This window comes from Miniopterus schreibersii (genome assembly GCF_964146895.1).
Source record: "Miniopterus schreibersii genome assembly, chromosome: 11".
NCBI lineage: Eukaryota > Metazoa > Chordata > Mammalia > Chiroptera > Miniopteridae > Miniopterus > Miniopterus schreibersii.
Window position 1 is genome coordinate 4,312,332 of NC_138111.1, and position 15,584 is coordinate 4,327,915.

At 59.7% G+C, this 15,584-nt stretch overlaps 1 protein-coding gene across 2 annotated transcripts in view; it reads right to left on the reverse strand.

The window, feature by feature from the left end:
* The window catches only part of VAV2 (vav guanine nucleotide exchange factor 2), a 113,880-nt gene that overhangs the window by 20,829 nt on the left and 77,467 nt on the right, over positions 1-15,584 (reverse strand). For both annotated transcript variants that reach the window (XM_081151568.1, XM_081151569.1), the window contains exons 5-14: positions 13,145-13,247; positions 10,357-10,455; positions 8,878-8,946; positions 8,321-8,421; positions 7,065-7,164; positions 6,080-6,175; positions 5,083-5,151; positions 3,461-3,547; positions 1,217-1,302; positions 379-511 (exon numbers count right to left, since the gene is read on the reverse strand). In XM_081151568.1, the coding sequence (XP_081007694.1) occupies positions 379-511; positions 1,217-1,302; positions 3,461-3,547; positions 5,083-5,151; positions 6,080-6,175; positions 7,065-7,164; positions 8,321-8,421; positions 8,878-8,946; positions 10,357-10,455; positions 13,145-13,247 (943 nt within the window). The remainder of the gene's footprint in view (positions 1-378; positions 512-1,216; positions 1,303-3,460; positions 3,548-5,082; positions 5,152-6,079; positions 6,176-7,064; positions 7,165-8,320; positions 8,422-8,877; positions 8,947-10,356; positions 10,456-13,144; positions 13,248-15,584) is intronic.

Sequence of the window (15,584 nt, forward strand, 5' to 3'; positions counted from 1 at the left end):
CTGGAGTCAGGCAGCCAAGGTCTAAGGCCCGGCTCTCCCCAGAGTACTTGGGCTGGGTCCCTCTGCCCAGTCTCCTCACTGGGAGCTGTGACTCGGGTGCTGCTCACTCCCAGGAAAGAGTCAAGGGTAAAGGCCAGGGAAGTGCTGGGCCGGCACAGGGGGGCCTGCCTTCAGCAGACGTCACAGTGACGAGAGAGTGACTGACAAGGGAAGGCTGTCTCACTGCAGCCCACCCCGTCAGGGTCAGCACTGACTTCCACTGTCACACCCTTTCCCCAAGGCCACCCCACGACTTCCCCTCAGCGGGGGCATCACCGCCTGCCCCTTGCCTGTGAGGCCCAGATGTCCCGCCGTCACCACCGGGAGCCCGGGACCCACCTTCTTGACATCCTTGTTGTTCATGGGGTCATCGGTCACCTTGTGGAAGAGCAGCTCGATGATCTCCTTCAGCTCGTAGCTGTAGCCCCTCCTTTTGCAGACGATGACCACCTTGTCAAACAGGAACAGGTACCTGGCCCGACGGCACAGCCAGGGGGCCATCAGCATGGCCCCGCGCACCGTGCTCCCAGGCCACGGGATGGAGCCCGAGCCCTGCCCTCCGCCTGGCTCACTTACTAATGCTGATCCTCAGCCAGGTCTCGGCTGCTCAGATACAACTCCTCCAGGAAGCCCTCCTTGACCTTCCCCCATGGCCCAAGGCATACATAGGCTCCTCCATCCCCAAGCTCCACCTCCCACTAACTAGACTAGGAGCCCCATGGGAGCCAACCCTGTATGTGCTGTGACCCCAGCCATGACCCCAGGCCTCCCACACAGTAGGAGTACATGGCCAGCTCAGCCAGAGCCATCCCTGTCGCCCACCTGGGCACTCCCTTGGTCATTTGGCAAAGAGCTCATGCGGCCACTCTGTCTGTCTAGCTCCCAGGAGCCTGTGAGCTCGTCAGCCACGGCTGCTAGCTGCCCCCCAGCCCAGCCCAGCCCAGCGTCAGCCCAGCCCAGCATCAGCCATGGCAGGGCAGCCCCACCGGCGTGGTGGCGACTGGCAGACGTGGCTCACCAACACTCTCGCCAGGAGGAAGGAAGCAATTAAAACGGAGCAACACAAAGGCCAGTGGGCAGGCAGCTCTTTCCACCGGAAAAGCCGTTTCCAGGCCTGTGGGGAGCAGACGCCTGGCTGTGCTGGGTGCCACCCGCCTGGGGCCATAGCTCCACTCACCTGTCTTGCTTGGTGTGGTTGACTATGGACCGGACCTTCAGCTCCCCGTCGATCTTTGGCCTCCCAAATTCCTCCAGCTTCACTTGCTGGGAAAGACAAGGGAAGGCCATGAGCCCAGTGCCAGGGCAGGCCCCTCCTGTCCCAGCACCTACTCGGAGGAAGGGCAGGTGGGCACAAGCCCAAGGGGGACGTTTCCCACGGAAAACAGAGGTGGAAACCCAGTGAAATGAACCCGGTGTGTCCTGGCTGGTGCTCAGAACAAGGGAACAGCGGATGACGGGAGGAGCTGGCCTGGAGGCTCCTGTCCACTGCCCCCCCCCCCAAGCCCGTCGAGGGCTGCCTTCAGCTCGGCGGGAACAAAGAACGGTTCACAATGGGCGACTTCCACAGGCCGCTGTGGTGTGGCACCCAGAGCAGGGACCTGGTAGGAAAAGCCAGACGCCCAGTTAAAGGGAACAAGGAGCGCTTATCAGGGGAGGGCGGCGGGCAGGGCGGGGTCCTGCCAGCGGTCCTGTCCACGGCGCATCTTCCACGGGAAGAGGCCCCCCGTGAAACCGCCCTCTGAGACTTGATTTCCATTTCCCGTTCGGTTCGCATCTCGGCCACTCTGCTTCGATTCGGAGACGGTCTCCTGAGCGCTACTGCGTGTCTACGCGGACAGGAAGGCGGGAGGCGCACTCCGGGATCCTGAGGCTGTGTCCACAAGGCGCTGTGATGGGCGGTTCTCAGCATCTTCTTCCGAGTTCTGAGAATCTTCCAGAAGCTTCTGGGGCAAGACTCGGAGCACAGCAGCTTTGGTGCCTCACAGGGAGGGATGAGCACCCTGCGCAACTCCCTCGGGCCTCCATGTCTCACCTCTAACGTGCAGGAAACAAAAGGGCCACCCCCACCAGGGTGACAGGGTTCGGGAGAAGGCGTGGGCCGAGCGGGCGCCAGGCCCAAGGGAACACGCCACACCTGCTCACCACCGCAGTTGCTTAAGGAACAAGTATTACTCATATGTTAAAAAAAATTTTAAATAAACCAAAATTGTTTTTCTTCATGTTACAAAAGTGATGCCCATCCATCATACAGCATCGAGAAAACATGGCCTATGGGCAAGGGGAACCCTGACAGCCTCGGCACCGCCAGAGCCCTGGGCACGTCTGTCCCTAACCCATCCTGAGCCGGGGAGTCCCGATTTTGTTGTAAAAAGGAGAAATGGAGCTGCATCCTAATGCTGCTTGGGAACTTCTTTCCTTCACCCGACAACACATTCTGAGCGCTCTCCAGGACCTGGATGCAGAGGTGGTCCTCTGGGCTCTCACCCTGGTCGGTGCGGGTGAGCAAACGGGCACCAGGTGCCGGCCTGGGCACCACGAGCTTCCTTTTCAAAACAGCTTCTGTGTTGACGTGAGTTTGACAGACTCACCAGGACCCTGCCAAGTTCAGGGACCAGAGTGCAAATGCCTGGTGTAAGCCATCAGTTCCCAGCCAGGGGCAGTTCTGTGCCCAGGGGACCTCTGGAGATGTATTTGGTGGTCATCACTGGGCTCCCCAAGGGTGGGGGTGCTACAGGCATCCAGTGGGCATCCCACAATGCACAGGACAGACCCCGAAACAAAGAACAATCCAGAAGTGATCAACGGAGCAGAAGTGGAGAAACTCTGGGGCAAGTACTGGCAGGTCTGCAAGACGTCAGTTGGCATAAGCGGGGAAGTGTCTGCTTCCTGGACGGCCCAGCTCCTCTCCCACCAGGACACAGTGGTTCACCCAACGCCCAGGGATGAGCCTCTGAGAGGGTCCCATGAGGTGGCAACCTTGCCTGACTGACGCCGAGGGGGAGGGAGAACCTGAAGCAGCTCCCCGACAGCGTGGACACACCTGCTCCGTTGTCCCTCCGGGGACAGTGGAGATGATGGTGGGCCAGGGGTACACAGACCAGAAGGAGCCTCAGGCTTCCTGGGAGCCACGGCCTCTTGGACCAAGAGAGTCCTCAGTCCAGACCAGAGAGGGAGGCTGTGGTGGTCAGTACCGTCCTCCCCAGGCCTGCCCCTTGGCAGCAGGACACCTCTGAGCACTGGGCACTGGGCTGGCTGGTGTGTGGAGAAGGTCGGGGCTACACTAGCTCCCAAGATCCAGCCAGACAAGTGTGTGTTCACACTTCCGCTTATTCAATATGGCGATCGTGAAAGTCATTTTAAAAATACACATGGTAAATGGACATAATTAACCTTCAATCTTTGGAGAGTCGGCCACACTTACCAAGTTTTCTATAGAACTCTGAAACTCGCTGATTTTCTTTAGGGTTTCTTTGTCCCGTTTAACTTCATTTATGTACATTGCCAAGTCCTTGAAAACAACAGGGCGGGGGTGGGGTTAGCTGGCCTGTGCTGGGCAGGGCAAGAGGGGCTCAGCCCCCACCCCCACCCCGTGTCCACCCGGGGCTGGGAATTTTCAAAGCACCTTCGACCATCCACCAGAGGTGGCTGGCTCTCCACACGGCAAGGTAGAGAGATGGGTCACCCCCATTTGACAAATGAAAGAACTAAGGCAGAAAAGGTAAAGCCAACCCAAAACCACACTCCAATTGGTAGACCAAGAACCCCAAACCCCTAGCTCCCGATCCCCTTCTACATTAGAGTAGATAAAAAGCAGCCAGAACTGGATCAGCCCAATTCTTAGCTCTGGGAAGTGGACACCCCGCAGGCCACCGCCTCCAGAGTCTCCACTGCACGTGAGCGAAGCCCACCGGCCAGCCGGGGTGACCATGCAATGCAGCCTCCTGCTGGCCACCAGGGGGCAGTGCCCACTGCAATCCAGAGGACATGGTGACTGGGCTGGGGCACCCAGCGCTGGAGAGAGCCAGGGGACCCAGCCCCACCCTGGAGAACCAATGCAGGTGGCAATGACCCTGCCCAGCAGGAGGGCAGGCTGCCTTGGGTGGAACCCTCGAGCCAGGCCCAGGTGGGGGCCGGTTCCAGCCTCCCTGCAAGGAGCCCAGTGGCAGGGCAGAATGTGAGATCCTGAGGCAGAAACACTACAAGATGGCCTGGAGAGCTGTCCGACCACTCGGCCTCGGGGACACAGGCTATGGGTCCACACATGACTTGGAGTGAGGTTCTCCACGAGCACGAGGCTGCTCAGAGGAGCTCTCAGCGGGGACCACGGAGCATCAGGGAACAGAACCCAGAGGGGGCAATCCTCCTGGGAAACGTCACCTTGCAAAGGCTGGGGATACGCAGAATGCAGCCTGGTGACAAAAAGGCCTAGCCTGAGCCACACAGAGGCGGGGAAGGATGGAGTGTGTTCAGGGGCCTGGACGTGGCCAAGCCTGCCTGGAACTTAGGGCATAGTAGCAAACACAGCTGCAGGGCCACCCAAGTACCTGAGGAGGCCTGCATGCCAGGTGAGAAGCTCGTGCCTGGCTCGGGGGACAGTGGGGAGCCACAGGAGGTGTCTGAGCAGGGAAGTGACTTGAGCTGAGCTCTCCTTTGGGAGGTGTACCTGCACAGTGGGCTTCCAGGGACAGAGGGGGGTGGGGACTCGGTATGGCTGGGTGGAGCAGGCATTTTAGCAGCAGGAGTCACAGGGCTGGGCAGTGGGCAGCATAGGGCCAGATGCCCAGAACTGAGCCCAGCGCCTGGGAACCAGTGACGGCCCCAGCAGACAGGTGGGAAAGCCTGCAGCCCCTTCTACCTGCCCCTCTGCCCTTGGGTGGGTCTCACCCACCACCCTGTCCCCTGCTCCTGCTATCGTACAAAAATCTACATCCACTGTGACAGAGCAGGCTTGTTAGTGAGCCCGATTCCAATCCAAGAATGCAGGCTTGATACTCTAAGCCCCAGGCCGGCCCGGCCTCTCCCTGCCTCAGTTTACCCACCCACCTGCATGGCTTCCAGTGCTTCTTTCAGCTGCTGCCTCTCAGGCCGGTCGGTGGAATGGCTCAGAAGTTCCTGGCGGAGTGAGAGGAGAGCCATGGGTCACCACTCGGGGGCCCTGGCCTCTGTCCTCGCCCCCACCCAGCACAGGGTGTGTGCAGAGTGAGGCCTTCTGGGGCAAAGACCCACCCGCCAGCCCAGGCTCTGGTTCTGCTGCCCCTCCAGCAGACAGTGGGCCCTTAGCGGGCGACACGCTGCTTCATGGGAGGAATGTTGTCCCCAAATCTTGTGGATAACAGAAGAGATGTTAAGTAGCACAAAGCAAGGGAATGAGCTAACAGGTAACCGGTTGATTCACTAAAGAGCCTCACTTGGCACCTTGCAGAAGAAACCACTGTCTCTCCCCAGGTCTATACGTCCGAAAGGACTTATTTCCATTTCTACCATGGCGACCAGGGAGCTCAGAGACAGCTAAGGAGAGAGCCACAGGAACGCTCTGATTCCTGGCCAGACAATGCTTTTCTGTCTCTTCAACTTTCTCTGCTCTCTTACCAATTTTAATCAACTTTCCTTTGTATACTCACTGTGATAAACGTTCCATATACACACTGAGCAGTTCCTAACACATTGCACAGTTTTTATGCGCTAAGCAGAAACAGTCTTAATTTGTCTGCTCGCTTATATCTCACCCTGGACCTAGCCAGTTTGGTTCAGTGGTTAGAGCATCGGACTTCGGACAGAAGGGTCCCGGGTTCAATTCTGTACTGGGTTGCAGCCTCCATTGGGGCTCATGCGGAAGGAAACCAATCAGTGTGTCTCTCTTACATCTCTCTCTCTCTCTCCCCCCTTTCTACTCTCTCTGAAAAGCAATGGAAAAAGTATCCTCAAGTGAGAATTAAAAGAATAAAAATTTTAAATCATATATATATCTCGCTCTGGCCTGTCTGTGGGCTCTGTCCTAGTCTGGCCCCAACAGAGGCAGTGGACGGGAGGGGGGTCTCACCTTCAGGAGGAGGTGATACTTGAGCACCCTCTGCATGGGCACCACCAGCAGGTCCTGCAGCTTGAACTTCCCGTCCTGGACCTTCAGCGTGCATTCCTGGGTGTCGGGAGCAGCATGTCGATGAGGCGCGTCCTCGCCTGGGGACGCTGGACCCCGATGTTCCCACACCCCGGCCGGGGCGCTGACCTGAGGCCGGGACTGGGGCCAGGTGTCCAGTCCTTCTCTGGCCTGGCTCCCAGAACCCTCCAAACAGGTGTGGGGCCCGCCGCCTCTCACAGCCTCGGGTCCCCATGGCCACACGAGGACTCTGGGGTTCTGGGGCTGGTGCCCACTGGGCTGCCTCAATAGCCTCGGGAAGCCAGCTCACCCTAAGGGGACCACCTGCAGAACCAGGGGCTCCCCCTAGTTGCCTGGACACACTGCTAGAGCAAAGGGACCCTGCATCAGGCCGCACTCTGGAAACAGGATGCGACATGGGAACCCAGCCTCAGTAGGAGCCTGACTAACCCCAGGGAGGGGGAAGAGAACAGGGTCCTGGGGAGGGATTCACATGGGAAACCCGACAGGAGACTGGCCCTGAGCCCAGGGCGAGGATGGGAGAGCAGTGGGAGGCTCCACAGCTCCCAGCAAACGCCCGTCACCTGGGGACCCCTGGGGTCCGCACAGGCCTGGGTCAGGGGTCATAGGCCCTCACTGAGCCAGATCTGGTCCTTGGGGCCTATCTCAGCTGCACCCAAGGGACTCAGACTGTGTTCTGGCCTGAGACAGTGACCTCCACCTGCCCACTCCCCACCCCAAAAAGGAGAAAAAAAAATCACCTGCTAAAATCACCTACAAAAAAGTCTTATCACTACCCCTGTCCCCACCTTCCCACAGAATGGGCGAGCAAGAGGCCATCAAGCTGCAGCCGCAAAGGGCGGAGCCGGGGACAGGCCAGGGGACAGGCTGGGGACGGGCTGGGGACAGGCTGGGAAGCCACCCTTACCTCGACTTTTACTCTGAAGTCCTCCCGGCTGGCGAGGAGCTGGTTCAGCGTGTTCTGGGCGTGTTCCATGTGGCTGCAATACTCCCCGTAGATCAGGAGCCTGGACAGTGCACGTGCAGACATGCAGACACATGCACACGCACGCACACACACACGCACATACACACACACACACACACGCATGAAGGCTCAGGAAGCCGCTGCGGCTGCCGCGAGCCACTCTAGCTTCACAGCGGCTGTCAGCGCACAGCGACTGGGTCTCCCCGTGACAACTCCTCGCGCGCCAACACGGTTAGCGGCTCTATCCTTTCCGCACGGCTGCTTTCGCCCCACGCGTGAAATACCGCTAGGCTCGGAGGAGGGCCGCCGCAGTGCTGGGAAGGAGGGGCACCCTGCTCTCCCCGAACCTAAGGAGGCCCCCCTTCTGTGGTTCTAGTCCAGGGCAGGGTTAGTTTGGGGGTGCAGTACCCCCATCCTGCCCCTGAAAAGGTCCAAAGCCAGAAGAGAGAAGCCCTTTGCCTCCCAGGGTGAGGGGACCCCAGGAAGGCTGGGGATGGTTTATGCCAGGACAGCTGAGCGCCCATGACTGTGGCTACTGCCCAGGGGGCCAGGCCCCTGCACCCACCAGGCCACAGCAGTCCGTTGCTAGAGGCATGTCAGAGGCATAGGCCTGGCCTCAGTTTACCCTAATAGCAGGGAAGTGGTCTCAGCTGTAGGGACTCTGGAGCCTGGGCTCTCAGTTATGTCCGCCTGCTCATGAGTCCCCGAAGCCCTTCACTCAGACCAGCCCAGGGTGGCCTCTCTTTCACCAGCAGCAGCTTCCACATGCCACCTGGGTGGGGACCCAGGCACAGTGGGCACACTCGCCCAGGTGCCCGGGCACAGGGGACAGAATCTCCCAGGTGCCCAATTCCCTAGGGCATGGCGCCAGGTGTGCCGTCATGGCTGGAATGTCTTTCAGCCAGTAAGACCCCCAGCAACAGAGGCAGAGGGAGCTGCTGGAGCCCCTGGGAGGCCTCCTCCCATCCAGGAGGAAGGGCCCTCTAGGCTGTGATGGGGGAGGGGGTGGGCAGCTTTCTCAGTTTACGAGTGAGGACAGGTCCAGAGGGGCTCGGCCTCCTGCCTCGGGCAACACACAGCCAGGGACTCCCACCTGGGTGAAGTCACCCCACCAGCTCTGTACTGTCCAGGGCGGAACCAGAGAGGCGCCCGGACCCTTCTGAGATCCCACAGATGGGGAGGAGCCTGCCACTCACCTCTCCTTGAACTCGAGGAAGACCTTGGCCAGGCTGCTGCCCCCCCCCATCATGGACACGTCGATGGCTCTCAGGAAGCTGTGATGCACCTTGATTAGGTCCTGGGAGGAAAAAGCGGTCAGTGTGTGAACAGGACACCAGGCTAGAAGGGCCCACAGGTCCTGAGTCACTCTCGAATGTGAGAAGCCAGGCACTGGGCATGCAACCCAGGTAAGTGTGGGCGTGACCCAGCTAGGAGCTGCCACAGGGATGGGCGCACGAGGAGGCCTGGGCACTCTGACGTCCCCTCCGCCGTCCGCGGCCACGGCCACACCCGCCTGTCCAGACACATGTAGCCGACCCAGGGCCTGGGCTCTGAAGGATGAAGTTTCCCCATTGTAGACTTGGGACCACTGGCCGGGGAGGGGTGTTCCCCACATTTCAGGGCAAGCTGTCTTCCCCTCATCTGTCAGCCATAAAACACCCCTTAGCCAGGACCAACCGTGCCCCTCACAGGGAGGCAGCGCTTCAGGACCTGGGGACAGAGTCTGCATGCAGGGCACAGCCCGTGACCTTACCTCCAGGTTGATGAAGACAGCTGCCATGTCCGCCGGGCTCAGCACCAGCCTCAGGGGGGCCATGTAGTTCTGGAAGAGAGAACCCAATGCCGCCATCTCAGCCTGGGGGGGGGGGCAGCCACCTTTCAGGCCACAGCTGCCTGACAACCCTGAGGGGCTCTGACAACCCTGCCAAGGTCAGCGGCTCCCTGCAGGGTGGCACCTGGCCAATGCTCAGTGCTCACTGGAGCGCGTTCTGGGAGGTCTGGGCTCCACTCTGTGCAGAACTGGGCAGGATTGGGCCTGAACACCAACCAGGCACCCACACCTGCCACACGGGCAGAGCCCCAAGGGGCCCACTCAGCGTGGCGCTGGAATTAAACCCCACAGCAACTGAGGTGAGCATAGCTATCGTTATTTGAGACATTAAAGGAAACTGAGGCCCAGGAGGTGAGGGGCATCGCCCTGTATACACCTTTGGATGGTGACAGGGCCACGGTTCCCACCCAACACTCAAATTCCTGAGCCTGTTCTTCTGGGTGCATCCCTAAACTGCCGCCAAGAGATGCTCTCTAACCCCAGAAGCACCGTGTGGCAGGCAGTGGTCTGGCCCGAGTCCTCGAGGCCCAGCCTTCAACAAGATCCTCACATATTCAACCTCCTGCATGGAGGTCCCTACGGAGGACTTGCCGTCTCTCCTCTCCCTCCCCTCCTCCCCCGAGGGGCCCTGCGTGGAACAGGAGAGAAGTGTCCAAATGAGCAAGCCTGTGCCGAGGACAGGCTGGCCCTGGCCTGTTTGTGACTCAGTTTCCTCACCTGTGACACGGGGACAGCAACACCTACTTCGAATGGTTAGGGGAGGACCATAAGCACGCTGCTTGCCCTGGCTGAGATCCCCAACGTACGCAGCCCTCAACGCCACCTGGCCCACCGCGGACAGGAAGCGCCTGGCCTGGCGAGTTCTAGGGGAGGAGCTGACCTGGGGCTGGGACTCACGGAAGGGGGGTACTGTGGGCAACAGGGAGGCGGCACTCAAGGACCAGGGTGGGCAGCTGGGACAGTGCCCGGTGTATTTGCAGAAAGGCCGGCGGTCAGTGGGGCTGGAGGACAGCACACAAGGGGCAGGTGGGCCGGGAGGAGGGGAGCATTAGTCAGAGGCCTGAGCCAGACATGGGGCCAAGGGGCATCACAGGATGCTGGCTGGAGGCCACACAGTGCCCTATACAGTGGGGGACTCACGTGTCCCCCTCATGGCCACACTGGGCCCTACACTGCAACCAAAGAATAGCCATGAAGGTTCCCTCTGATAAACAATGTTGGTTTGTCACCCCACTCAGCACTGGCGGTTGGCAGGGGCGCCTGATGGCAAAGCCGATGACCTCTGAGCTCCTCCATCTGTCACCACTGCCCCGAAGCCCCTCCTGGTAACGGCACTCCCCGCAGACCAGGGCCCTGCGGTGGACCTGGTGGCCACCAGGAACGGGCCGGGGCCCCGCCCACCTTCTCAATGTCCTCCAGCGTCCGGTAGTACTTGGCCTCGGTCTCCTGGATCTCCAGCAAGCAGCAGTTCCTCTTGTCGTCCTCGGTCATGCCCATTTTCTGGAAGATGGACACGCAGCATGAGCCAGGACGCCTGCCAGGCCTGCCGCCTGCTCACCGCTGGGCTTGGTCATGGTGGGGCCACATGGGAGACCGAGGGGCCCAAGGCCTTCCCCTCCCTTTTGCAAATGAGGAAACTGAGGCATGAGGAGGGGATGTGTGAACCTGAGAACTGGTGACAGTGCCGAGGAAGGGAGGCTTCCAGGCCAGGGTGAGGCCCTCGCAAGCCACCCCCTCCAGCACATACAGCAGGTGTGACATGCTTAAAGCACCTACTGTGTGCATAGGGAGAGGGTCTGACCAGCTCCCTGAGGACCCATGTCTGCCAACGAAGAGACCATCCCAGCATCAGCCAGCTAGTGCCTCAGAGAAAGACACCAATTCCTCAGAGAAAGACACCAATTCCGAGTGTCCACTAGCCTCCAACCAGGGTCCTGTGACGTAGCCACTGGCAGGGGTCACTGGGGGATACGCCTCTGTGGCAGGGCCTGCCCCCACCTCTGGGAGGACTATGGCCATAGAGGCCAGGAAAGAGGCTGGGGGGGGGGGGGGGGCGGGACAGGGCTGTGACTATTCAGAGGCAGCCACGCTCCTCGGGTCCTTTCAGGCTGAGCAGTATCCGCCCGTAAGCAAGGCTCTGGGGAAATGCAGCTGGGACACACGACAAGACATGTGGACCCGCACACGCCCTAACACCATCCTCCCCCTCCAGGAAATGCCCAGGGCTGCTGGAGTCTGCGGGGCCGCAGCTCCGCAGGGCAGCACTGGGCACACGCCCCAGGGGCCAGGGTCGGCAGGAGCCCCCGGGCTCCGTCCCAGGCGACAGGCCCGCTCAGCCTGGAAGCTGCACTGTTCCTCTCAGAGCTTCATGGGGATGCTTCATGATGCCCCTAAAACTGTGGAAAAATGGTGCCCGACAGTGTCTCCCGGGGTAGGGGCCCGAGGCCTCGCAGAGAGGTAGACAAAGAGGACACGCGGGCAGCGCTTACCTGCATGTACCTAATCTGAGAGCATGGAAAACAAACGACAGGAAAACCCGATTAGCAGCGTCAGCTTGTTATCCAGGCTGCGCGTGGGGAGGTCGGGGAGGGTCGGTGCACTTAGCCGACAGCCTGGGGGATGCCCGCGCCGCCTGGCTGGGCGGGAGGCAGCACTGGGACTGGGCGCATCGCCGTTCTTCCCACGTCTGGACTCTGAGAGCGACACCTGCCATCCCCTGGTTTATCTTCCTTTGTAAAGTCACCATCCCCGTTACCTCCCACTCAGGCTGCTGAGAGAGCTCCAGACGTGACAGGTGATGAAATGAAACCAGCTGTTGTATGTCGAGGGCGTGGCAGGAGGCCCACCTGCCTGGATGGACGCCAGGGCTGGCGGGCACCAGTGCCGAGTGCTAGGACACTGAGCGGAGCAGGGCGTGGGGGAGGGGGGGCAGCTTGTCCCCAGGATACAGGTGGGCATCGCCTCCAGCCCCACAGGCCCCGCCAACAGCCTCAGGTCCACTGTGTGGGCTTCAGGACCAGGGACAGCAGAGCTCTGGGGAATGCCCACCCCAGGGTCTCTGCAGGCCGGGCCCTATGGGGGTCCCTCGGGAGCTTGTATGAGCTGGGGTCAAGGGACCGTCCAGATAACCACAGGCCACTGCGCACACACACTTACAGGAGGGCCAGGGCTTGGCCTTCCAGCCCCTAACAGACCTCCCAGAGCTGCCCCGCGGCACGGCTGCCCGGGGAGGACAGCATCACCCGAAGCAGACCTGGGGTCACAGCCCCACAGCCCACTCTACAGACTGGGACCCCTTGTTTCAGTGGGGAAGGAAGCCCACCCTCGCACCCTTCAGGGCTCAACGAGAAACCCGTTCTTAGGAGCAGGGTTTGGGGGCTGCAAGCTCCACTGTCCAGCGTCTCCCCCACGCGAGGCCGTTGGGGGCAGCGGGCACCACCAGGGTGGGAAAAGCCTCTTTGAAAAGCCTCACGGGGAGCTGCTCCGAGCTTCTTTGTTTTTCCACCACTAGCTGGTTGCTCCCATGTGAAGGACAACACTGAGATTCCCTTTTTGAGAAATTCCCCCATTTCTTCAGTGAAAGTAAATGGCATCAAAAGCCTCCGGAGTTGGCAAGTGGCACCTCGACTACCTCCTGGAGTTTGGAGGCCCAAGGGGGCTATGGCCCACCCCACCAGGTCCCCATCTTCCTGGCCGGGCCGGCAGGACCCCCACCTTCGGCACAGCAGCTGTGGGCAACACACCCGCACGGAAACCAAGTGGCGTCCGAGAAACTATTAGCCGGTGCCTGCTGGGAAATGAGTACCCTCCCCGCACAAAAGACGCACAGCTGGCGAAGTGCGACAATAGCGGGTCCTCGGTGCCACACAGAGGGGAGGCCGCTGCGTGCGGTGTGAGACTGAGCTCCAGCCGCAGGCTGACAGCTCCCGGGTGGGAAGGACTCGGAGCCCTGCAGCCTCCGAGGAGAATTCCACGGCAATGCATCACAGAAGGTTGCAATGACAAGTGTCATTCCCGCTCTCCTTAGGAGACTTCGAAGGGCCGAAGGGCCCACAGCAGGCTGGGCCCGGGAAGGGGAGGAACCGGGAAGGGCGGGTGCAGCCTCTGGAGCTCCCTCCGTTCGGGACCAGCTCCCCCTGTGGCCCTGGAGCTGAGGGATCAGAGAGGGCGAGGGCGTGGCGGGGCTTACCATGGGCTGCTGCACCTCCACCTTGATGATGTCCTCGTAGATGTCGTCCCCTTCATCTTCACACGGGACGCAGTCATAGATGTCCTCCCCCAGGTCGTGCTCACTGCAAGGAGGGAAGCGGTCAGAGGGACGGAAAGCGCCAGCAGGAGAGGAGAGGTGTCGGGCCACCTGCCTCCCAGGTGCCTGTGAGTTTAAATCACGCAGCATGCACAGCGTCACCTCGGCCTTTACCTGCCACACTTCAGAAGGACCTACAGTAACCGAGCCCCAACTCCGGCCCTTCAGTAAATGCTGGGCACACACAGCGGAGGCCCAGAGGTGGGACCCTCAGGGGAATCTTCCCACGGCGAGTCATTGGAGCGCCCAGCTCTGGGGCCTGGCCTCCTGCCTCCAGGCCAAGTGTCCTCACCCCAGCCCACAGCTGCAGGGACTCCCCAGTGTGCAGGTCCAGGTGCAGAGCTCACACGGGAAAGCAGCAGAGCCGAGAGGGACCCGCGGCTGCGACGAGCCTCCCCAAACGAGCACCAAGGAAATCACCGCCTAACGTATAATTCAGCGGACCTTCGTTTCAGCTCATGGTCACGCTCTGACTCTACTCCAGGCTACCACCTCTGCCCTGTAAGACTCAAGTCGTGGGGCACCTCCTCCAAGAGGCTTTCTGGTCACCATGCTTTCACTTGCTGAGTACTTGGCAGGGGGCTGAGCTCTGAAGCCAGCACTGGGGGGTTCAGAGGAACCCAAGAAGCTATCTACTGACTGTGGGGTGAGGCAGGCACCAGTCCTGCCAGGAGCCCGAAGAGGAGCTGCGGCATCTGAAGGCTGAGGGGTCGAGGAGCTTCCTGGACAGGTGGGACCTGAAGATACTTGGAGGCCCCAGTGGGCCACTGGGTCCCGGACAAGGTGTCCGAGGGGTCGAGTCCCTTCTCCACCACCCTCCCCTCTTCCTGGCGCCATCTGTAACTCAGAACCCTCCCCGTGCCCTGGGCAAATAGCAACTACAGGGCACCTGCTGCATTTTAAGTGTGAGCAGAACACCTGACAGTTTTTCACCATTTTTTATTTTTATTTTTGCTAAAGTTTCTATAGATTGACATGCAGCCTTAGCTGCACCATGACCAACGGACACCCCGGCATAACAACCATCGCATACAGAGCACTCGCATCTCCCCGCACGTCCCTCTCCTCCCTCAGTGGTCCCCTTCCCTCTCCCCAGGAACCGCCCTCCTGGCTGCTCTTCGCCAAAGCTTAGTTCTGTCCGTTCCAGAATGTTCTATGGCCGGCATCGTGGGTCACTTTGTGCCCGGCTTCCTTCCCCCAGCATCCTGTCTCTGAGATCCATCCAAGCCGCCTGTGTTATCGCCCAGGGCTGATCTATCGTGTGAACCAGTCTCCTCTCGGTGAACGTCGGGTTGCTTCCACGTTTGGGTTATTGGGAACAAAAGCTGCTACGAGCACCTGTCTGTGCGCACGTGTGTGTGTGTACACGCGTATACTCTCACCGCCTTCGGAAATGAAATGCCCCGAGGAGCGGAGTTGCTGGGCCAAAGGGGAGGCGCGTTTAACTTCGGTAGCCGCCCGGCGTTTTTCCAACGTGGATGCAGCATTGGCGTCCCCAGCAGCCGCTGTCCCTGGTTCTCTCTCGCTCTGGCGAGTGCTGATCTTTTCCATTTTAGCCGCTGGACTGGCTGTCACTGTGGTCTCCCCGACGGCTGACAGTGCTGAGGGCTCTTCCGCGCACTCGTGGTCCTTTGTGTCTCTTCCTCTGCGAACGGCCTGCTCTGAGGCTTTTGCCCATTTCTAAAAATCCGTCGCCCATCTTACGTATTGAATTCTAGGAGCTCTTTACCTATTTTGGAGGAAAAAATCTTTGTCAAATACATTGTATGAACTTTTCTCCAACCTCTGGCGTTGGCTACTTATTCTCTTAATGGTATCTTGTGGTAAGAATCCATTTCTAATTTTAATGAAGCCCTGACTTCTCCAATGTTTCTCTGTGGTGCCCGGACTGTCCTGTGGCCTAAGAAATCCCGTGTCTTGGGTAAGAAATCTTTGCTTTCTTCCATTTTCCAAGGAATTTTCTCCTGTGTTTTCTTCTATGAAACTATATAGTTTCTGCGTCTGTGTTGGTCTCTGATCCATCTAAGATTAACTTTTGTGTATGGTGTGAGCTGGACACCATGAGATTCACTTTTTCCCCACAGGGATATCCAGGTGCTTCAGAATAACTGGTTGAAAACTTCCTTCTTCCCGCCGGACTGCTCAGACCCCTTCGAATTCTCTCATCTATTCCACCAACCTATTCGTCTATCCTTATGCCGATACCATTCTGTCTTGACTGGCTTCATAGGAAGTCTGGAAACCCGGTAGCTTAAACCCTCTGGCTTTGTTCTGTATGGGGTTGTGTAGGCCATTCTAGGGTCCTTTTGTTTCCACGTCACCT